At 47.9% G+C, this 24,222-nt stretch overlaps 2 protein-coding genes across 2 annotated transcripts in view; both read left to right on the plus strand.

Moving 5' to 3' along the window:
• The window catches only part of LOC149863656 (calcium-activated chloride channel regulator 1-like), a 33,539-nt gene extending 22,862 nt beyond the window's left edge, over positions 1-10,677 (plus strand). The window contains exons 11-14 of the mRNA XM_090048179.1: positions 245-515; positions 3,371-3,535; positions 7,694-7,924; positions 9,558-10,677. Of these exons, the coding sequence (XP_089904305.1) occupies positions 245-515; positions 3,371-3,535; positions 7,694-7,924; positions 9,558-9,985 (1,095 nt within the window). The 3' untranslated portion in view covers positions 9,986-10,677. The remainder of the gene's footprint in view (positions 1-244; positions 516-3,370; positions 3,536-7,693; positions 7,925-9,557) is intronic.
• Positions 10,678-20,499: 9,822 nt separating this feature from the next.
• SH3GLB1 (SH3 domain containing GRB2 like, endophilin B1) overlaps positions 20,500-24,222 on the plus strand; it is a 33,221-nt gene continuing 29,498 nt past the window's right edge. The window contains exon 1 of the mRNA XM_090048242.1: positions 20,500-20,651. Coding sequence (XP_089904368.1) covers positions 20,589-20,651 — 63 coding nt within the window. The 5' untranslated portion in view covers positions 20,500-20,588. The remainder of the gene's footprint in view (positions 20,652-24,222) is intronic.

Genomic DNA, 24,222 nt, shown 5'->3' on the forward strand with positions numbered 1-24,222 from the left:
TTTTTATCTGTAATATGTTAAAATTACATCTCAAAGACTGCATGGCCCTCAACAGCTCATCAAAGCTCGTTAAGTGGCCCACCAGCCAAAACAATTGCCCACCTCTGCCCTAATTGCTCTTAATGCCACTGAACAATCTCCTTTTACCTAATATAATAAATTCTTAGCTAAGAGGAACAAGGCTGCTCATATTATATTGTGTTCTTATAATAAACTTTTTTTTTTTTAAATTTTCAATTTGCAGTGGGGAGACTGGCATTATCAGATTCAAAATACCTATACAGCTCCTCAAGTCATATCAATGACAGTAACTTCTCGAGCAGCATCTTTGGATGTGCCTCCAGTGACTGTGAGAGCTCACATGAATAAGGATACAAACAGTTTATCTAGTCCAATGGTTATTTATGCAGAAGTTAGCCAAGGGTTCTTGCCTGTTCTTGGTGCAACTGTGATAGCCACTGTTGAAACTCAGGCTGGAAATGCAGAAGATTTGGAACTTCTTGACAATGGCTCAGGTAATTTTTAATACATTTCTTTGCTTTTATTTAGACATTTGCATTCTCCCCACTCGTGTTCTACCTTTTCGAATCTACTGCATGCTACTTGCAGACTTTCACTAAGAAGTCAGCCATGTAATGAGCCCGGGGTAAGGGGTTCCAAAAGAAGAAAATGACTCTGGTCATTCCCACCGCTTTACGATGACTGTAAACTGGTTTGTGTCTAAGCTGCTGTAGAATATGTACCCCAATATACTGACAGCTGCCCTGAGTGTTGTGGGAGGAGGAAAGAGAACCTGTACACAAGGAGGGACAAAGTGGCAATGCAATGCCTGCTTCCCCTCTTGTGCTGTCACACATGATGGAAATAACCATGCAGGGACAAAAGAGGGTGGAGAGACATGTGAACCATGATTTAGCTACATTCTCTCTCAGACCTTGTGTATCCAAATTCAAAGCCTACAAAGGATGGAGGACGGGATTCACCTCCAAGGAGGATTATTCTGCGCTGGTCTGGTCCTGCAGGGAGCAAACCAGGAAAGCCAAGGCTGCAACTGAACTTCAACTAGCTTCAAGCATCAAGGACAACAAAAAGTCCTTTTTCAGATATGTGGGGAGCCGGAGGAAAAGCAAGGGCAATGTTGGACCCCTGCTAAACCAGATGGGGCAACTGACAACTGATGCCCAGGAAAAAGCCAACCTATTAAATAGGTACTTTGCGTCAGTCTTTCATCAGTCCCATGGGACGCCCATGCCTGCTATGGCACAGGGAGATCCGGGTGATGGGGATCCCCTACCCTCCATAAATGCTGACCTCATGAAGGAACATCTTGAGAAGCTGGACACCTTCAAGTCAGCCGGCCCTGACAATCTGCACCCCAGGGTACTCAAGGAGCTGGCGAGCATCATAGCTCAGCCCCTGGCACAGATCTTTGAAAACTCCTGGCGCTCTGGTGTAGTGCCCGAAGACTGGAAGAAGGCCAATGTGGTGCCGATCTTCAAGAAAGGGAGGAGAGTGGATCTGGCTAACTACAGGCCCATTAGCCTGACTTCTATCCTGGGGAAGATCTTAGAAAAGTTTATTAAGGAGGCCATCCTTGATGGGCTGGCCCAGGCTAACATTCTAAGGGATAGCCAGCACGGGTTTGTTGCGGGTAGGTCTTGTTTGACCAATCTCATTTCCTTCTATGACCAGGTGACCTATCACCTGGATGAGGGAGATGAGACTGATGTCATATATCTTGACTTCAAAAAAGCTTTTGATCTGGTATCCCATGATCACCTCTTGGCCAAACTGGCCAGTTGTGGCCTTGGCTCCACCACGATCTGCTGGCTGGGAAATTGGCTCCGTGGTCGGACCCAGAGGGTTGTAATTGATGGCAGTCACTCATCGTGGTGCCCTGTGACCAGTGGGGTCCCTCAAGGCTCTGTCCTGGGACCCATACTGTTCAACATCTTCATTAATATGTGGACATTGGAGTCAGGAGTGGACTGGCCAAGTTCGCCGATGACACCAAACTTTGGGGCAAAGCATCCACGCCAGAAGATAGGTGGGTGATCCAGGCTGACCTGGACAAGCTCAGCAAATGGGCAGACGAGAACCTCATGGTGTTGAACACCGAAAAATGCAAGGTTCTCCACCTTGGGAGGAAAAACCTGCAGCATCCTTATAGGCTCGGCAGTGCTACGTTGGATAGCACTACAGAAGAAAGAGACTTGGGGGTCATCATTGACCACAAGATGAACATGAGCCTGCAATGCGATGCTGCGGCTAATAAAGCGACCAAAATGCTGGCGTGCATCCATAGATGCAGCTCAAGCAAATCCCGGGACGTCCTTCTCCCCTTGTACTTGGCCTTGGTGAGGCCGCAGCTGGAGTACTGCATCCAGTTTTGGGCTCCACAATTCAAAAAGGATGTGGAGAAGCTTGAGAGAGTCCAGAGGAGAGGCACGCGCATGATCAGAGGTCAGGAAAACAGATCTTATGATGATAGGCTCAAAGACATGGGACCCTTTAGCCTGGAAAAGCGCAGGCTCAGGGGTGATCTGATGGCCACCTATAAGTTTATCAGGGGTGACCACCAGGATCTGGGGGAACGTTTGCTCACCAGAGCGCCCCAAGGGATGACTAGGTCAAACAGTCACAAACTCCTGCAAGACCGTTTCAGGCTGGACATAAGGAAGAATTTCTTTACTGTCCGAGCCCCCAAGGTCTGGAACAGTCTGCCAGCGGAGGTGGTTCAAGCACCTACATTGAACACCTTCAAGAGTAAATTGGATGCTTATCTTGCTGGGATCTTATGACCCCAACTGACTTCCTGCCCTTTGGGCAGGGGGCTGGACTCGATGATCTCTTGAGGTCCCTTCCAGCCCTGATGTCTATGAAATCCATGAAATCTATGAAATCCATTGTGCCCCTGTCCCCTCTGCTCTCCCTCCCTCCACCAGCCTAGCTATTAGCTTGTTAATTGCCCTTGCCCTCTCCTCTCCCCTCTCCCTTCCTCCCTCCTGCCCTGCCACCTTCCAGAGCCTGCTGGAGCACGATGTGGGGCTTCCCTTCCAGCACCCGGCCCCAGGCTAAACGATAACCAGTAAACTATAACCAGTTAGCACTGTGCTGATCTGTTCAATGATTGTTTAACCCCCCACATCCCTAGTTCGAATGCTACATTGTTATCCTTAGATGAATATATGTTGAGGCTAAATTATCACAAGAGATGATGGATGCAGTTTTCATTGATGTCCCCATTGAAATGATAATTGTCTCCAATAACAGCAGGACCACTTGGGCTCAAGTACTGAGTAGCCTAAATGACCTTGCTTACCAAAAGAGAACTGGAATTGGATGTTAACTCTTAATGTTTTATGCCGAGGTGCTGATGTTGCCAAGAATGATGGAATCTATTCCAGGTTCTTCACATCTTTACAGGCAAATGGTAGATACAACTTGAAAGTGCGTGTCCTTGGAAAAGATAAAACTGTCAGACTGGGCAGAAGACAAAGTCGAGCCTTGTATGTGCCAGGCTACATTGAGAACGGTAAGGACATTTTTAAAGTATAAAAATACTTGGTGTGGATTTGTGTGTGCAAATGATGCCTGATGGCATCCAATTTACTTTCACAGTAGTGTTTTTTCAAGCTGAAGATCTGTTATATTAATTTTTTGACCAGCATTTGTACTTTTCAAAAAGAATAACTGGAAGTACATTATTTTACTAAGCATGAGCACTGTGTACAATAATGTAATAAGAATGATTTACCTTATTATAGAAATGCTGTAATAAAAAATACAGTACTCTATGGGAGTCATCAACACCAAAGAGCCTGACCATGAGAAATAATTTAAAGTCTATATTTAATCAGCTGAAGAAATTTTAAATTCTGTTTTGACTTAATGCTCAGGGTGGTGAGGTTGAGTACAAAAGTGTTAATTAAAATAAAACTTTAGTTGCAGAGAGATTTATAAAAGGATTTATAAATCTCCTGTCCTGAGTTCTCTACTTGCTGAGTCTCAGTTGGCTGAATTAGCAATGGCTCTGACAGATAAAGCTTGCTGGCTGCATGGAGCACAGGCTCTACTCTTTCACCATCACACTCCCCTTGCAAACTCCGCAGCTGAAGTTTTAACCCTGTCATCTAACAGTTGCTATGGCACAGCCACTGGTGAACTGAGTGCTGCTGAGCCAATTCAGCAGTTGCCGTGACAGGGCTACTCTTCAGCTGTGGAGCCTGCAAGGAGGGTGTGAGTGATGCTGAGGAGTGAGCTCTGCCCCTCCTCTGTGCAACTGGGAGCCCGGTATGGAGCCAGGTCCTGACATCCCCATGCGTCCATTCTGGCGTGGAAATCAGCTTCCTCATTTAAAACATGCACTCCAATTTTGAAGGGCTAATCTGGGGCGGGGGAGGTGCAAGTGGTATGTGAATAAATATAGTATGTACTTTCTGGGTTGTACATTATCACCAGAATGTGTAGGTCAAATCGCACCCTCAGTTATAGCTATTAAATCCTATAACCTGTGCTGGAACTGCGTAAATTTAATCAAGGGCACAATGTGAAGCTGGGGGAATCCCACAGTGGGACCTGCGGATGGAACTTAGTTGAAAACTTGGGGGGGGCCAAAAAAAATGACAACTCACAAAATGTATATTATGCCACTTAATTAAGCAGATATTACTCTGGGTAAATAGAAGGAGCAGTTCTGATGAGTAAGAGACACTCTTTAAACTTGAGATATCAGGTAGAGGGATGTGAACCATTAAATGATTGTTTAACCAATCAGTTCAGGGATAGCCAGTTCTCGATTACCAGTTATTGCTTAGCCTGGGCCCTGGTGTAGTCGGGGAGGGAAGCGGGGGGAAAGGAAGTCCTGCGGTGCCCCACAGCGGGAACTGGAAGGTGGAAGGACAGGAGGGAGGGAGAGAGGTGAGAGGAGGGGTAACTAATACCTGATAGCTAGGCTATATGGAGGAAGGGAGGGGGAGAAAGAGAGGAGTGAGGAGGAGGGAAGTGGGAAGAGGAGAAGGGAAGGGAGTAGTTGCCTGCTCCCTCCCTCACAGCATGTCAGAGGCTGAAGCTGGCTGGTAATGCCCTGCACTGGCTGCCTGCCTCTCCCCTCCCTCCTCTGCTGCTGCAGCTGGCCCTGTGACTGCAGCCCCTCACTGACTGCTGCATCGGCCACCCCCGGGGCTTCCTGGGCTGTGCTGCCTGCCTGGCAGGGCTTCTTTGGCCCTGGCTCTCCGCTTTGCTCAGGGCAGGTGGGTGCAGGCCTTCTTCCATGGCAGGGCAGGAGCCGGCCTGGGACTCAGCACCCCTCTCTCCCCTGGGCTTCACAGAGCCACAGGCTGGAGCCCAGTGTTCGCCATCCCTGTGCCTGACTGATTCATCATTTCATCTACTCTATTTACACCAGGTTAAACAAAGATTTATTTAATTGGTATTTACATCCCTAAGCAGATACTCAGATGTCCTAGAAATGCTACAAGTTAAATCACAGTGTTCATTTAGGCCCCTGGGATCCATGTTAACATGTTAATTGAGCCATTTATAGAAACTAGACATTTATAGAAACATAGAAACTATACGCTCATTGATGGCATCATGAAATGGCAAATCAGCCACCAAGCTATTACTCAAAAAATGTGTAACATCTTTGTAGCTGGCTCATATGGCACTGTAAACTGAATGTGTGGCATGCCCCATGTTCCTGATGCTGACAATCAGCTGGTTTTCAGCATCCAGACCTGGGCAGCTCTGGGTCTGCAACATGGCTGGGGGCTGCCCTGGTCTCAATGCTGACAATCAGCTGATTGTCCCCACCAGGATGCGGTCTCGCCAGGACCGAGCACCTTAAAGAATCTCATCCTGCAGCCACCGATCTTTAAGGCTGAGGGAACTTCTACATGTGCTCTGATGCATTCGGATTAGATCGCCTTGGAGCAGACTTGATTGATCTGATTAATCAAGTCTGCTGGAGTGTCATAATCAGAATGCTGTGGTGTGCTGCAGTATCTCGTGTATTCAGCATCTGTCATTTCAGAATGGTGGTGGGAGTGCTTCAACTAAAGTTCGTTGAACGAGCTTTAGTTAAAACACCCCTGCTGCCATTTTGAAATGTTGGACACTGAATACATGAGACGCTGCATAGGGTTACCATATTTCCAGTTCCAAAAAAGAGGACACCTGTTGGGTGGGGGGGTTGCCCCTCACTCCTGACCCCCACAACCCCAACCTTCCCCGGTGCCCCTTGCTCCCAACTCATAGCTCCCTGGCCCTGCTGTTGTCCCTCCCTCCCAACCCATAGGCTCTTGTCCCTACAGCTGTCCCTCTCTCCCAACCCACAGCCCCTTCTTTCCCCTGGCCTTGCCGGTGTGCCTCACTTCCAAACCACAGTCCCCTGCCCACCACCTCAGGCCAGGCTGGTGCCCCTCACTCCCAATTCGCAGCCCCTTGGTGCTGCCAGTGTCCCACACTTCCAACCCACAGCACTACACCCCTTCTGGTGCCCCTCATTCCCAGGCCACAGCACCCCCCAGCCCTGCCAGTTCCCCTCCCTCCCAACCTGCAGCCCTTGCCTTCCCTCTGCTGGAGGAGGCTCCCAGCCGTGCCCACCCCAGCTGAGCTGGAGTGCTGTGGTGGCTCCTGCAGGCAGTGGCTGAGTGAGTTCAGCCCCAGCTTGGGCTAAAGGGAGAAGGAGAGGAGGCCTGTGGCATCCCCCACCCTGAGCTGGGGCTCCTGCTCTGCACTAGACAGCCTTGGGACCCAGGACAAAGCCATTCCCATTCAATTGTCATGATCATGCTGGTGGCATCTCCAGGTCTTAAAACTGGCTGCCCCTTGCTCCATCTTCACTGATGTCAGATGTGTAGCTGCATAGGGGGAAGCTTTTCCTATCCCCAGCTGCACATGCTGGTTTAAAGAGGCAGCAGGGAATAGGAAAACTCCTCTATCCCCAGCTGCTAGCAGCAGGCAACTCTTTAAATAGGCGAGTACAGTGGGGGTGAGAGGAGCTTTCCCCATCTCCAGTTGCACATGCTGCTTTAAAAAGGCACCTGTTGCAAGCAGCTGGGATGAAGGAGCTTTCCCGTTCCCTGCTGCTGGCGTGGGTGCATCTTTAAGCCAGCACTGTGCAGTGGGGGATGGAGGAGCTCCTCCATATCCAGCTACACCATGATACCTGCTCTCTATGAGACCAACATCAGGGAGCCTCTCCTGGATGTCAGACTTATGGCACCCAGGGAACTTTAAGTGAATGGGCATTCAGCTGGGGCTGCCAGCTGCACACCTGCTTTTTAAAGGTCTGGGACATGCAAAACCGGCATCAGTGAAAGGCTTCCTGAGTTTGGGCTCATCGGCTTTTAAGCTGTGGGCATGCAGTTGGGAGCCCCACGTACCCAGGGAAGCAGTAGCTGGGGAATAAGGAGCTCCTGGCTCCACAACTGAAAACCCACAGTTTGGATGTGAGGAATGTTATGTTCCATTTCCAGAATTGCATGACCTGTCATGACCTGTCACACTGCACAAATGTTTAATTTCCTATTCCCGTTTTCCTGGTTGAGTCTAATCCTTAGTATTTTTTTGCCAATGTAAAATTTTGTAACATGACTGCATAATATATTTTGGTAGAAAATTAACGGTAAAAGAAAGTGTTGTAGTTTGAAGTGTTATACTAATAAGCTATGAATGATTTTGTGGGCAGGTGAAATCAAAATGAATGCACCAAGACCTGAAGTTAATAATGAGGAAATTCAAGCAAAACTAGGAAGCTTCAGCAGAACTGCATCGGGAGGTTCTTTTGTAGTGAGTGGAGCGGGAGGAGTTGCTGATATATTTCCACCCTGTAAAATTACAGATCTGGAGGCTCATATAAAAAATGAAACCATTAACTTATCATGGACAGCTCCAGGGGGAGACCTTGACATGGGAGAAGGTATGTGTAAGTTTTGTTTCAGTAAGGTGGACATTATGCTATTTTGTCAGCCACCTCAAATTACAGGATCACACCCGCCAGGCTGAGATGAGAAAAAGAGCTATGTCTTCTGCACTGGCCACATAATGTGTTAGATCCTATGCCTCGGGCTAAGATACACCAGGCCAAATAACTAAAAAATTACTGTTCAACATGATATTCACTGTAGCACTCCCTAATCCTCCACAAAAAAGGCAGAGAAACATGGAATGTTCCCAAACCCTCATACATGTTCCATTGTAGGTGAAAAAAGTATTTGACCTATCCTACACTTCCTTATAAACAGCAGCAAAACAATGAAATTAAAAACATAATCACCAGTCACGCTGATCAATCCTACTCCAGGTTACACTGCAGTTATAAAAAGTTAGAAGAGCCGCTTAAAACATAAGCATTCTAAGGATTTAGTCTATGTAAATTAGCTAACGTTCCTCCCACTTCATGCATCTTATGCGTGTTGTAACCAGGTCCCATAATTTTGTTATATTATTATTGAGGTACGCCTGCAGTCCTCAGCACATCAGAAAGGACTTGCAACTTACAGTCACATAGAGAACTGCTTTAGTTACACACCCCTGAAACTCTTTGTAATCAGCTCACTCTGGGACTAAACTGAGGTTCTACTATGAGCTCCCTTGCTACTTCTTCTCCAGCTCAACATAGCTTCGTAGGTAGGGTAGCCAGCAGTGGAAAGAGATCCTCTGGTAAGAGGATTCACTAGTGATGCAGAGCTGTAGGAATCGTGCACCTTTCTCTATTCTCTGAAGAGACAGTATGTAAAATTGTGGGGAAAGTAATTAGAAGTCAAATCAAGCATAAAACCTGGAAAAGTCTATAGCAGAAGCCACCCTGGAAAAATAACAGCACTAGTGCCCTGACAATTTGAGAAGTCAAACACAGTTACAAGAACATCTCCTAAAATCAGGCAGCCACTTTATTGTGTTGTTTAGTCTCTTTACATTGACAGTGGAAGTGCTGGAACTTACAGGGACTATTTTCTGTTTGTTTTGTGGGTTACTTTCTTTTCAGCTTTGCCTTTTTCTCTCTTGTGACCTGAGACTCACCAGAGAAAAGTGAAATTTCTCTCACACAGTAATGAAGTATAGCATGAGAAATTTCTCACACTGTAATGCTAATATTAGTCTAACAGAAAATCTTGCAAAGTGCATGTGAGGTGGGCACATGCATAAGCAGTGCTTGTTCATGAGCTGAGCACTGCACTGTCACGTGAAAGACTTTTCAGTTCCTAGGCAGTGCTTGTTCATGAGCTGAGCACTGCACTGTGACGCAGAATACTCTTTAGGGTTTAGTTTTTTGCTTAGCCTGGACTGAGCTGTAAGTGTCTAACAGAAGTTAACAATGGAGCCTTGACCCAGTTAAGGTATGGGCCTGACAATTTCTAATACAGATTTTGGCCAAGGCTCCTCAGAAAGAGAAGTTGGTAGTCGATTGGACAGACTTGCCAGTGGTTGTGATGAAAATGGATTATCATCCGAGTTCCTATTAGAACATATCTGTTTGCTAATCCTGTATGTACAGAAGTTGAAACATGTCCACTAACATACTCTTTTTTCATTTACTTCTTTTTCTTCAGCTAAACAGTACATAATAAAAATGAGTGAGAGTTTCCTGGACTTAAGGGATGCTTTTGATAATGCTACTTCTGTGAATACCTCTAGTTTGATACCTCGGCCTGCCGGCGCCAAAGAATCATTTCAATTTAACCCAGAAGATATGACAGTAGAAAATGGTACCATAATCTATATTGCAGTACGTGCCATAGATGATGCCTCCCTGATCTCAGAACTATCCAATGTAGCACAAGCTGCCTTGTTTTTGCCTCCAAGGGAATCCTTGCCTAATACTCCTCCTAATGACAATAACCCTAATAACGGTGTTAATATTACAATAGTGGTTCTAATAGCAATTGGGTCTGTAGTAATTCTGTGCATTATTGTAAGTGGAACCATGTGTATTTTGCGTAAGAAAAATGGAAAGAGAGGCACTGCCATGACAGCATAATACAACTGCAAAATGAAAGCTGAGAAGAAATATATCCTTAGAAGTTCTACTTATAATTTTCAAAATACATAAAAGACGCATATATTTGTATTATACAGTATTGATGAATTAGTTGCAATGACTTTAAAAGATATCCATTTATGTGCCTTTCTTGTCTATTTAGTTGTAGCCTTGCAATATGTCTCATATTCAAAGACACGTACATAGATTAAATACTAAATATCAGATCATGTTCACTCAGTAATTCATATCAAGCAACTAAAAAGAGTTTAGACTCTTTAACTCTTACATTGTTAGATTTCTGTAACATTATGTTTTCTTTTCTTTATTAAATAAAGTGAGCATAATGTTTTTCTATGGGCATCTACAGGTGTTACATTTCTAGCGGGAGAAATGCTGCTTCCCTTCAAGAAACTGGGAGCACACAGGCATTCATGCCGTTTCCTCCACAGAAAACATCCTGTTTCAACCAGGAAGATCTCTCCTGTGCAGAACTTTTTCATGCAGTAACAAATGCCTGTTTGCTTCTTCACTGGGGACTGGAGAGAGTTGAGCAACATATGTACAATAATATAGACATTAATGGTTTTACAAATACAGAAGATGCCCTGTTTTTATTTTAATATACTTTGTGTGGTGCATTGTGGTGCTCTTCTTTACCGCTTTTGGTAACGGTAAATGCAAGAGAAGGAGACTAATAAAATATCTAGGTAATAGTTAGAAAGTGTGGTGTATGTTTTACTTATTTACAATTCCTCCCAAGGCTGAATGCTTGTAGGCTCAAGATTAATACAGAAAGACTATACAACATTATAGTATTATAAAAGCGTTAGTCTGTCTGTTTGTTCCTAATGCTTTATTCACACTCTGATTTGCTGACAAAAAAACAATCAGAGTGCTCCAAGAGCATTTGGAGAGGAGACAGTGTGAACACAGGGGACAGAGTTGCGACGGCGGGGAGCACCCTGCCCCCCCACCCCCTGCAGTCAGTGGTGACAGACCAGGGAGGAGCAGGGGAGTGGGCCTGATACCCTGCTTCCCCACCAGACAAGAAGCAGAGGCAGGGCCAGATGCAGGGGGATGCAGAGCTGCCAGGCCCTGACAAAAGCTAGCAGAGAGGGGAAGGGAGGGGAAGTAGTGCACCGTGAGAGCGCCCTGCCGCCATGCCCTGCCAACAGCTGGGAGGGAGGGGAGCAGGAAGGGGAGGCAGGTGGATGTGGGCAAGTGGGCTTGGAGCATAAGGAGGGGCGGGGGGAGCCGCACCGGATCCAAAATGGGAGGAGGGCAGGGAATGGGCCCAGACCGGAAGTCGCAGGGGAGGTGGGAATGGGCCCGGACCCGAAGTGGGGGAAGAACAGGGACAGGGGAGCAGGGTCAGACCGGAAGCTCGCGTGGCGGGGGAGGTGGGGGGCAGGGGCTGAACATGGGCCTCTGTCCCCAGCCCCTGGCTCCCAGCCCCCATCATTCTTGACAGGCAATTGGCTAGTCAGAACATAGTGATTGAGGAATTTGTGTACTTTAAAAAAAAAAAAATTCAATCATCTCCAGCCCAGTGAAATAATCTCCAGTAAAACATTCCAGGAATGAAAGGGTGTCTTACGTGATGATCTGGCCATTCGGACATATTCTATCTGTTGCATTAATAATTTCTTAAAGTTAACAATGATCCCTGAAATTTTTCTTGATAGCAAAAATGGCATGGGAATCTAGCAGTGTTTGACTTCATGATCAAGGTGTCACTGCTATAGGATTTTGTTTGTTTGCAAGTTCTCCTTCACTTGTATAGTTTCATAGTTCGTAGGGTCAGAAGGGACCTGAGCAGATCATCAAGTCCAACCTCCTGCCATGGGCAGGAAAGAGTACTGGGGTCAAATAACCCCAGCTAGGTGTTTATCTAGCCTCCTTTTGAAGACCCCCAAGGTAGAAGCAAGCACCACTTCCCTTGGCTACTGATGTCCTAGTCTGAATCTACTCTCCATCAACTTATGGCCGTTATTCCTTGTTACTCCCAGTAGTGCTCGGAGGAACAGGGACTCTCCCATTGTCTACTGGTCTCCCTTGGCTAGTTTATAGACAGCCACCAGATCCCCTCTCAGCCTTCTCTTGTGGAGACTGAACAGGTTCAGGGTCCATAGCCTCCCCTTGTAGGGCCTGCCCTGCTGTCCCCTGATCACGCGAGTGGCCCTCCTCTGGACCCTCTCCATTGTGTCCACATCATTCCTGAAGTGCGGTGCCCAGAACTGGATGCAGTACTCCAGCTGTGGCCTGACCAGTGCTGCATAGAGGGGGAGGATCACCTCCTTGGACCTGCTTGAGATGCATCTGTGGATGCACAACAAGGTGCGGTTGGCCTTCCTGACTGCATCCCCACATTGGTGGCCCATGTTCATCTTGGAGTCTATAATGACTCCAAGATCCTTTTCTGCCTCTGTGCTGACGAGAAGGGAGTTCCCCAGCCTATAGGTATGATGCTGGTTCTTTCTCCCTAGGTGCATCACCTTGCACTTGTCAGGGTTGAATCCCATCCTGTTCTCATCCGCCCCCCTGTAGCCTGTCCAGATCCAATTGCAGCTTGTCCCTCCCTTCTAGCATGCCCACTTCTTCCCATATCTTAGTGTCATCTGTGAATCTGAACAAGGTGCTTTTCATCCCCTCGTCCAAGTCACTGATGAAGGTGTTGAATAGTGCGGGCCCAAGGACCGAGCCCTGGGGGACCCCACTGCCTACATCCCTCCAGGTCGAAAATGACCCATCCACCACCACTCTCTGGGTGCGTCCCTCCAGCCAATTGGCGACCCATCTGACTGTGTAGGCACTGACACCACAATCTCCTAATTTTTTAATGAAAATGGGGTGAGAGACAGTGTTGAAGGCCTTCCTAAAGTCCAGAAAGACTACATCCACCGCGACACCTGCATCCAACGATTTTGTGACCTGATCATAGAAGGCCACCCGGTTGGCCTGACAGGACCTGCCTCTAATGAACCCATGTTGGTTGCCCCCAAGCATATACTCCTCTGCTTGCCCCTCGCAGATGTGCACCTGGATAATTTCCTCTGCTTGCCCAGGACAGAGGTAAGACTAATGGGCTTATATAGTTACCTGGGTTCTCCTTCCTCCCTTTTTTGAAAATTGGGACCACATTGGCCCTTTTCCAGCCCTCTGGCACCTCGCCAGAGTACCACGAGTGCTCATAAAGCTGTGCCAGGGGTCTCGCAATGACCTCTGCTAATTCCCTCAGCACTCTGGCGTGGAGATTGTCAGGACCTGCTGATTTGAACACATCTAGTCCCACCATAAGTTTCCTGACTTGGTCCTCTCTGATCCTGGGCCTGGCTGTGCCTCCCCTGGGACCATCAGGGATCCCGGTGTGGGGGGTGACCTGGTCCCTGCTCAGAAAAAAAGGAGGCAGAGAAAAGACTAGGAGTACTGTAAGGAGAGAATGGTATCAACATTGGTTGAGAGAAGAGAAAGCACTATACCTCCTATCACTGCTTCAATACCTATGGTAGGGTGACCACATTTTTAAATGTAAAGGCAAGACACATGCCCATTTTCCCCTCCTCCGCTCCCAGGCCAGCAGCACAGCAGAGCCAAGTGAGGCAGGGATGCTGCCTTTCCCCCAGGAGCCCCATGCTAGCTGGGTGACCCCTGCCTGCCCGGCAGCAGTGCAGGACACACCTCTACATCGCTGTCACCCCGGCTGCTGCCGAACAGGCAGGGGACACATTGCCATGGTGGCACGGGACTGCTAGGGGGAGGGCAGCAGGGCAAGGAGCTCCACCTCTGCAGCAGATATCTGGGGGATCCCTTGCATTCCAGACTGCAAAGGGAAACCCAGATCCATGCATAACACTGCAAATCTGAAATGCTGTCCCGGAGTCATGCAGTCCATGACTGGGACTTGATGATCCCATTCCAAGATTGTCCCACCCAATTAGGGACAGATGGTCACCCTAACCCAGGGACTGGCCACCCCGGCATGCATGCCATTAGTGGCACGCAGAGACATTTTTCCTGGCACGCTGGGAGGCACGCAAAGAAATTGGGGTTTTTGTGCAGCCAGAAGTCCCAGTGCCGCAGCAGGCACCGGGGTGAAGCCAGAAGAACGCAGGGATGGAGGCTGTCTGTGCTCTGCTGCCCCTGGCCCTTGCTCCCAGGCTGCACCCTCCCTCCCGGCTGCCCCTAGAGGGAGCTGCCCAGGCAGGCAGACACCCTGTCCCATCCAGGGCAGCACTGAGGAGGTGCTGAGTGCTGGGGCCAGTCAGTCGGGACAGGTTCTGGGTGGCGTGGGGGAAGGCGCCGTGGGTAAGCCAGCCCGGTCAGGCCCTTAGTAAGGTGGGGTCTGGAGGGAAGTGGGAACTGCACCAGGGCTCTGCAGGCTCAAGCTGTGGTGGGCAGGCAGGCGGGGGTGCCCAATGGCACCCATGGTGGTGCCTGGGCAGCCCACACAGCTCCGCAGGAATGGGCTGCAGCCATCCTGCGCACTTGGGGATGCTGCCTGGCTGGGGCAGGACGCTGGGCTCAGGGGGGCTTCCCTCTCTGGGATTGGCCTCCCTGCACAATGAGCACAGCTTAGGCAGAGCAGAGCCATCCCCAGTGCAGGGGCCTGGCTGTGGGAGCCCCCTGGAGCTCACTGTGGCTTCCTCAGCCTACCCAGGTCCCGGCCTTGCCCACCCGCAGCTCCCCTCAAGGGGCCAGGTCTGGGGCAGGCACTGTACAGAGCCACTGTGCTGCAGGCTCCTGGCTGGCTTGGGCCTGAGCACTGGCTGTGGCAGCTGTTCCCAGAGCCCAGGGAACAGCCTGTGGCTGCAGCTCCCACTCCCATTGTACCTGGCACGCACAGAGACCAAGCAGGAGCCCCCTGAGCCTGGCGTCCTGCCCTAGCCAGGCAGTGTCCCTTTGTGGGCAGGGTGGCTGCACCCCATCCCCGTGCAGCTGCCCAGGCTGGCTGGGCCCCACCTATGGTGCTGCTGGGCCCCCCGCTGTGGCCCAAATAGCGGAGCCCTGGGGCAGCCCCCACTCCCCGCCTGACACCAGCTATTTACTGTAATTATATATATATGTATATATAAAAGCAACATTAATGATTATTAATAGTATTAAATATGCAGCGCATCCTGCCACGTACCCTCTCTGCCCCAGTTTTGTTTTTGTGGCGTGCTGGCACTCCCGCACCTTAGACATTGTGATTTTTTTGGCACTCCGGCCAAAAAACGTTGCCTACCCCTGCCCTAACTTATGGCTAATAAAGCAGCAACACTGTTGGGATTTGGAGGAAGTCCAAACCACTCCCATCTTCAAGAAAATCTATCACAGTTTAGAGAACAGATGGGAAGACCCATTAGGGAAAAAATACAGAGGAAAAATAAAACAAAACAAAGCAACACTGGCAAGGACTAGTTTCCTCATGTGCTTCAAAGGTAAACTGATTCCCCTCTTGTTGGCAGCACTTAATTTGCTACTTACGTTATTTCTACCTTGGAAGGTATTACCATCTCATCCCCTGTACTGATCTCTCAAAACTTGCTAGGTACAGTCTATCAGCTTAACGTGCTTATGTTACACTGACATCTAGTGGCGGTTCTAAACCAGCCAACAGACAATTCTTTCAACAACAACAAAAGTTAGATCAGAACAACTCCTGAGATTCTCTAATCCTTCATATAAACCCTTATTAAAAAGGAGAGGCAATTATGTCCAGGCTTTTATCTACTGGTTTTGGTTAGCAGTTATTATGCATTATTTACCTTACAGAAAGCCCTAGGGGACCCAACTGAAATTGGAGCTTCACCACACTAAGTCCTGTTCATACACCTAAATGGAACACATTTGCCCTGATTGATTGTCCAATTTTTTTAAGGAAGACTTTTCATGTCCCCAGTGAAATCAGCCAAATCAATTCCAAATCTGTGTGAATCACTCAAGAACCATGTGACCCTGCTACCAGCAAGCATGCTCCACCCTGCCTGAGGCTTCAGATACTTCCAAATCCTTTGGCGGGCCTCCTACGTGCAGGCCCAAACCCAGAGGCTTGGGGTTCAGATGCCCCTGAGTTTTGCTTGCCCTCAACTGTATGGCCATATGGCTGCAGGGAGGAGTTTTCCATTTCCATTAAGTCGGCATATAGCCAAGATCTGCCCACTGGAAGTGAGAGTAGGAGGCTAACTATACATTGCCTCGGTTAGGGTATTATCCTCCGCCACTTTCATTGTTTTCCCCTGCCAGTAGGAAAACCACCTTGATGGTCATGGTATTTCCCCTGCCAGAGTCATAACAATGGGGGCCACACACCATGTGGTCACAATAATGTAAGCTACAGGCCCTCACCACTCCACCACACATACAGGCAGCTCCCCACCACTCTTTCATTAAACATTCACACATCACCCCTCTCACTGCACTGATCTCACAGGTGAGCAGCCTCCCTACTCAGCTTACCTGCTGAGAGCTTCGTCACTGTGGGCTGTGCCATACTGTACCACCCCTGGGCAAACACAGGGAACAGAAACCAGAGGGGAGGCCTGGAGTTCCTGACTGAAGCCGGAGGAATAAGAGGAGTGGCAATGAGTGGGAGTGAGGGTGGGGCACAGATTAACCCATTTTAAGTAGTGGAGTGGGTCACTTCACCTCCTGCACTCCTGGGCAGGAGGTGCAAATGATTTGGCTGCTTCTGAATCCTGAGTGCAAGAGAACAGAATCCACTGTACTGATCCCCTGACTTCACTGCTCTTTATTTCTGGCTTATTTACTGTCAGAATTGTGTATTCCAAAGGCTATGTGGTCTGGGACCATGGCATCCGCAACTGCTGCACAATAATTAGCACACACTGGAAGAGCAACCCAAGTTAATGTGAAAGATATTCTTTCTGTGCTGCTAAATGCCATCCTCCACACCCTTGTGATGATGATGATTCCTGGCTCTTCCACAGTGCTTTTCATCACAAGATCTCAAACTGCTTTACCATGGGGATTAGTTTCATTATCCATGTTTTAAAGATGGGGAAATTGAGGTACAGATAGGTAAAGTGACTTTCACATTCAGTGAGGGACATGGCTGGAAATAGTCCCTTGGTCCCAAACCAATGCTCTAATTACTAGAAGATACTGCCTGCCAAGCACTAAGCTTTGAACTTTGATATACTATTGACATCAAACCCTTCGTTTTTCAGTAGTCCACTGGTTTTCAAGCTCCAAAAGACACCCCTTAACTTTTCTAGTCTTATTGGCATTTTTTTTTTTTAAATGCAAGTATTTCCCCCCACAGAAACATCAGATTTTCAATTTACTCCTTTTGCCTTCAGATGCTTTAAATGGATGGCATTATTTTATTTACAATTTTTTACTACTTGGTTTTCCTCACGTAAGTCACTCCCAAGTTAGGCTGAGAATCATCTAACCTTACACTGGGCTTTATTATATGCTTTGTTGTAATCTTTATGCCAATTGTTCTTTGAATATTTCTCTTGTCTATGAGCCTGCAAAGACTCCTGGGCCCAGTCAGAGCCCCTCTCATTTCAGCAGGGCTCCACGTGAGCAGAAGTGAACCCCAGGTAGAGCCTGTCCCCAAACCAAGGCATACATCAATCAGTATATTATTATTGATACAACGTTAGATACTGGATTTGCCAAGTGACCTCTACTCTTTTTGCATCATTTATTAGTTTTAATTTGTTTCATTATAATATCAAAGAAGTAAGAGATAGAATAGACCTGCTAAATCACTGGCACCATTATAATTGATGCAAATTGTTTTTCAAAAGCTCTGGACAGGGATAGACATCTGAAATATTAAGACAGAAGCTGACCCAAAGCACCAAGTCTAAATTCCACGTAACCTGCATGGGCCATAGACAAAAAAAGAAAAAAAAAGTGAAAGGATAGGACTTATAACAATACTTGTGCATCCGTTTCAACTCTGTAAATGCAGGACTGGTGTCTACATTTCCCAGTTCTTTCACATTGTCCTTCTCTTCTCTTACAGTACAGCTCCTGTTCAAGTACTACAGACAGCACAGTATCAGTTGTAGTTTGGAACCAGTGGGAGGTTTCTAGACAGATGTGTGCCATGGAGAACAGCTGTTTCCTGCCTTCATCTAATCTGCCCCCAAAATTTTAACGGAATCCTAAGTACACAGAGCTCATGCAAAAAAACTTCTCATAGAGGAGATGGCACAACCCCTTTTACCATTCCTGTCCAAGTTACTACCAAGTTGGATTTGGCTGGTCACTGCAAGTGTGAGTGTAGCCCCATATATGCATACATGGAAAAAAAAATGGGCTGTGTGAAATTTCACTGGCAGTTTTGTTTCGACTTTATTTCAATTCATTTTAAGCTTGAAAAAGCAAGATCAAAACGAAACAGAGAGCTTCAAAACAGCCTTGAAACAAATGAGGCAAGTCGAAATGTTTTGAAATTTTTAAAACATTTTGAGTTTCAAAGCTCAAGCTGGGCTTGCCTGCAGGAAAACAGAAACTAAGTAAGGCAAGGGAGAGGGGAAGGGTGGGGAAGAAGTGCTCTCATTATTGACTGTGTAGCTGGCCAGTGACTGTCATCCTTTCCTGAGGTCCCTTCCAATCCCAGGGCTCTGGGGGAGGGATGAAAAAACCGCATAAAAGGCAGCATTGTTTGAACTGCCCTGCTTTCTGCCTTGGTGTTAGTTGAGTGAGGGTGCACCTTCACACACATCATGAGTTTTGCCTGTCAGCAGCCAGAGGTGCAGGGCCCCAGAACCCAGAAGCCCCTGCACCTATCTCCTTGACAGTTGCCAGGCTTCATGGCCTCAGCAGGGGCCAGCATGCCTGCAGCTTTCACCCTGCTGTGCCTTAACATACAAGCACATGTTGTCACCCATGTCACGAGTTCTGCTTCTCCGCAGCTTGAGGTGCAGTTTCCTCCAGACCTCTGAACCTATCTCCTTGAAACTTGGCAGGCTTCATGCCCTATGAAAGGGCTACCTTCTGGCAAGTTTCATCCAAATCAGGCCAGAAATGACAAAGTTATAGACTGTTACGAGCTTCCCCATTATAGCTTATGGGTGAAACGTTGAAACAGCGTTGAAATGGCAAAACTGTTTTGATAAAACGAAACGTAACAGGTTTCAAATCGAAATGCAAGTCGAAATGGAATGGTGCCATTTCACACAGCCCTAATGAAAAACAACTCTGACTCAACATCAAGTTTTATAATAATCAGTTGGTAAATAAAAGGAGATAAAGGAGATATGGGAAAATAACTCTCTAAATATGGACATTTTTCTTCCAACATGACAAAAATATACATGTATATCGTGCCACAGTTATTATTCATATTGAGTTCATAAATTTGAGCAGAAATAACAATAATTCATCTTGAAATTTCATGAAAATCCATTTCTGTGGATTCCGTGGAGTATTTTTAGTTTAGGGCCTCAGCATGTCATAACCCAGCACTGGGTACCTACCTTCGGCAAAAGGAACATCAGGCAAGCGTCACTACACCTGTCTCTACCGGTAAATAAAGGGCCAAAGTCCCAAAGAGAGGTGGGACTCCAGGTACACGCCTGCCCTCACCATTTCCTATTACCTCTCCAGGCAGACTCCCGGTTGTTGTGAACCCTGCCCCGAGACACCACATTGCCCCTAGAGCGCTGAGAGTCCCATCCCAGGCCTGTGAATTATCATCGGGCACCAGGCATCTAAAAGTAAGTACTGCCACGCTCGCATTGTGCTGCCTCCGTTCTGATGGATCTTGGTCCTAGCCTTGTTCCTTTATGAACCTAGCCCGTACGAGCTGCTTGGGCTCAGTACCTACAGTTATACGTCTGCGTTTATTTATGTATCAAAATCTGAGAATTGTGCCCACAGGGACTTTCCAAATGTCCCACAATGCCAGCTGTAAGGAGGAGAAAGCTGCTTCTAGCCATGAGCTGCTTCTGTCAATGCTCAAGGGGGGAAAAAAAATAACTGAACGACTCCCTCCTTGACAAAAACTAGTTCCAACAAATGGAGACAACAGACGAGGTGGTTTAAAGGCAGCACCTGGGCGCTGAAGAGATATAAACAGGACAAAAAGAAAGGTGGAAAAAAGCAAGCTACACCGAAGCACAGAGAAAACATACAATTGCTTTCCAAGTTCTCCTTCTTAGTATTATCTGCACAATGGCCACCTCCCAATATTTTTTCCTTTTCCTTTCTTCCAGGAATCCCGCTACACAAAAGGATGTCAATAAGGCTTCAGCGGGCTGAGCTGGTTGCCGGCCGCTTCCTCTTCCTGTGCCAAGGCGGGTGTTTCTGTCTGCGGGGAGCCGGAGCCAGGCCTGAAGCGCGACACCACAAACGATAGCTGCCGCAACGTCCCCGAGCAAACCCGCCCCTCTGACACCACGGAAGGGGCGCGGGAGCGGCGGAGCTGTGGAGGCCCCCCACCAATCGGCAGCGAGCTCCAGAGGGCGGGGACCCGCGTGAGCCGAGACTGAGACGGTTGGGGGCGGTTGGGCCCGGCCCCGCGCGTGACGTCATGGCCGCGGCCCAATCAGCGGCGGGCTCGGGGGCGCCGGCCGGGCGGGGGTGGGGCCGGGGTACCGGGTGTGCGGGTGAAGCGGCCCCCCCGGGCTTGAACATCATGGACTTTAACGTGAAGAAGCTGGCGGCCGACGCAGGCACCTTCCTCAGCCGTGCCGTGCAGGTACCGCGGGCCGTGCCGCTCCCGTCCCCGTCCCCGTCCCCGTCCCCGTCCGGCGCCTGCGGCCTCCGCGGTGCTGCGTCCGGGCCTCAGCGGCAGCTCCAGGCCTTGAGGGTCCGCCCTGCGCGGGGGGGCGGCAGGGACGCGGACCGCGCCCAACGCTGTCCTCAGCACCATGGGGGGCTTCGGCCCGGGGCGAGCGGCAGCAAGGGGCAGCCGTCTGGGGCTCGTTCTCGGGCGTCAGGACATGGGCGGATCTCGTTGCAGCCTCAGCAGAAAGGCCCGGGCTGTCTGCTTGGCCCTTCCCGGAGAGAGGAAGGAGCAGTTCCGGCAGCTCCTGACATGGATGTAGATCCTGCTCCCTGGTGTGAAAATTCCCAGCTGCTGCCAGGACACACCAGAAAGTGCCCACACAGACACACGCTTGTTTCCCCCCCACCCCCTCCCCCGTTTAAGAAATGTTTTTCTCTTTAATGAGCATCAGGCTGGTAATTGTGGATGCAACTTTGAAAGGAAAACCTGTCTGGGTGCTTCAGAGTTTCTAAATCATTTTCTCTTTCTTAATGTAAAGGCTGCTGCAACTGTCTCCCGGTTCTGTAGCCGCTGCCTTGGGCAATAATCCTCTTGCATTATAGACCCGGGCTTGGAAAAGACTCAGTGCGGGCCCTGAGTGCCAAGGAGGGAGCTGGAGCTTGCGTGGGGGTTGCCAAAATGTTCTTGATGGGTCGCAGTCCCAGTCAGGCTTGTGGGCTGTTTATAGTTTTTAATGCAAAACAAAACAAAAAAAGGGTTTAGTCCAAGCCCCAGTACAAGCCTGGTGACAATACAGCACTCTGAAATCTTTGCGTTCAAGGGAATACGTGAGCTAGCGGGATGGCTCGTAGAGGTGAGAGGAATGGAGCAGAAGCGCCAGCGTCATCGGATGTGTATTGCTAACGTACAGAAACAGTTACTTGCCATAAGATCCTTTTAATGGTAACTTTCTTGGTTGGATTTCTCCTTTTGGCACTCTTTGTTTTCTTTCCTCTTCTCTCTCAGGTCTAGGTCCTGGCTCTATGCTTTGCTGACTTGTTGAGTCCTCCGTTCCCCACTTAGTTACCTCTAGTTATTTCTCTTTCTCCTCATTGAAAGGAGAATACAGGAGATACAGTTTGCCCTTTATTATAAGAGTCTTTGATGTGAATCTTGTCATCTTTACGGTTTATTGTATTTTGTGTATCGCTCAAACCTAGCGCAGATTTGGTGCAGCCTACTGCTCTGGTAAAACAGCTGGAGAAGGCAGGGCAGGCAGCAGAGAACGTAGGAAGCTCATTGAGCATGGGGCGGGGGCAGCGTATGCTGACCACCGTCAGCGGAGAGTGCAGGGATGAGAGGAAGGGAAAGCTTACTTTTTTGGGCAGTTGGCTCTGCTCCAGCAGCAGCAGCAGCCGCCCTGTGGCTGGGCTCCCTGAGAGCCTCCCCTGGTGCCCTGTTCACTCCTTTCCCCCAGTACGTACGTGTTGGGCACATGGCCGTGACACGTACGTGTTGGGCACATGGCCGTGACACAGACTCTACAGTGGTGGGAGGGAAGCCACTTTCTGGTCTCTCCGCTCACCCACCCTGCCCTCCAGATACGCTGTTTAAGGCCAACGAAGTGCTGCCCAGCTGCTGTAGCCAGGCAGGGCTGCTCCCACCATGGCAAAGCCTGCCTTTTGTGGAGTGGGGGTGATTGCTGGTACTCCCTTTTAGTCAGCACTCAGGGCTAGGGGCCCTGCTGACCCTGCCCTAGTTATGTTACTGCAGAGTAGCACCTTAAAGGCTAACTGGTTCAGAGAGGCATATGGTTTCATAGACAGTATGCTCCATAGCATGTGACAGAGTGGATCATTGCCTGTGAAAGTTCTCTCTGAACCAGTTAATCCTTAAAGTGCTGCCCTGCTCTGCCTTTTGCTTGACTTCAGACTAACATGACTTAACTACCTCTCTACCCAGGTAAACCATGTGAGCGATGACTCATACCCATGAACTTCCTCTAATCTACCCTGCTGACTTGCATCAGAATAGCTACATCAGAATGTAAAATGTATCCCTGTGAGACTTCCAAGAACATAATGGAACTGGAAATGTTTTCATGACTTAATCTGTAATTGTTTTGTACCGTAAACACTCCAGTAAATTATACATGAGAAGCAGAATCAGCTAGAGAAGTGAAAGCAAGTCTGTCTTGTTCTACTTCCCAAGCTGACTAGAATGAAAAATTAAATGACAAAGTGTTTTACATTACTTCATTCATTATTAGGATTTGTGTAAAATGGTAAAAGTGCCAACTATCCTTGATATTGGCTGAACAGTGTAATAGAATGCATCCCTGCATGTAACTTCCAGTGACGCAATACAGTATAATCTACCAGCAGCAACTCAGAATATCCTGTTTCCAGCAGTTCTTCATTCTTTAAATTTCCTTTTTTCATTTTGGGGAGGGGGAGAGGGGCATGATATAAAGAGCTTTGCAGAATGTTCTTCATGTCCCCTGATGTGAGGTTTTACAATCCAGGAGTGAGGGTTTTTGAAGTTTGGTGGTCCTTCAGAGAGATTGTCTAGCCACTTCTCTTATGTGCCAGTGGAGTTTGATTTCCTGTAGTACAGCAGCAACAGAGAAGCAACAGGTCAAAGTATTTAGCAGCTTTTAAAAGGTACATTTGGAAGCCTATAGGCTACCAGGGAAGACATGGGAAAGATATCACAGCTACCAGGCAGGTAGCTGTGTTGTACAGTAGTTTCTGAGCCTACTACACCTTCATATTAAAGCTGGATTGAAACCAGCTGTAGAGTTGTCACACATTGTCAAGCACTATCTTTATAGCTGGTTGGCTCTTTTTATAGTTGGTTAGTGGGTTTTTCTGTGTGATAATTACTTTGTACTTGTGGCTTATCTACATTTATTTTGTGATTAACCAGTTAGTCGTGTGATGCATATAACATGTAGCAGGGGGTGTACACGGCTGCCCTGCAGAGTATATTAGATTAGTTAAACTTGAAGTAACAAAGGCAAGGAAGGATGACTGAGAAGTCCCCATCCAGAATGAATGTTTAAAGCCTCCTAGCTTATGAAAATGTTGAAAAATTGACCTAAGTACATCTTGTTTCATGGTCTTCAGTTGAATCTAGCCAGACCCAAATGTTTAGTATCTGGTCAATAAAAATGATGATATACATTCTCTGTTAAATAAGCTAATACTCTCACCATCTCTTCTTGCTGCTAGGCACTGTCAATTCAGCCCTGACTAAAATTTAATACACATGATAAATTGATTCTCACCCCAATCTCATTCAGATAATGAAGGTTATTTAGCACATTTGCCTTGAACAATCAGTTTGCTTGAGAGTTCCTTTGTTAATAATTGAATTTGTATGTAAAAAGTTTTTATTCAGTAATAAAGGTCAGTTGAAATTAGGGTTAGTCCAACACTAGGAGTGACTTGCTAGTAGTGTATATTAATGCAGGCAAAGTCCTCCTACCGATGACACAGCTTTGACCAGCAACACTGCTTTTTCCAGCCTAGCTTAGTTCCAGTTCCTCCCTGAATGAAAT

Source organism: Crocodylus siamensis, chromosome 5 (assembly GCF_052110815.1).
Source record: "Crocodylus siamensis isolate JL-2025a chromosome 5, ASM5211081v1, whole genome shotgun sequence".
In the NCBI taxonomy this organism is placed as follows: Eukaryota; Metazoa; Chordata; order Crocodylia; family Crocodylidae; genus Crocodylus; species Crocodylus siamensis.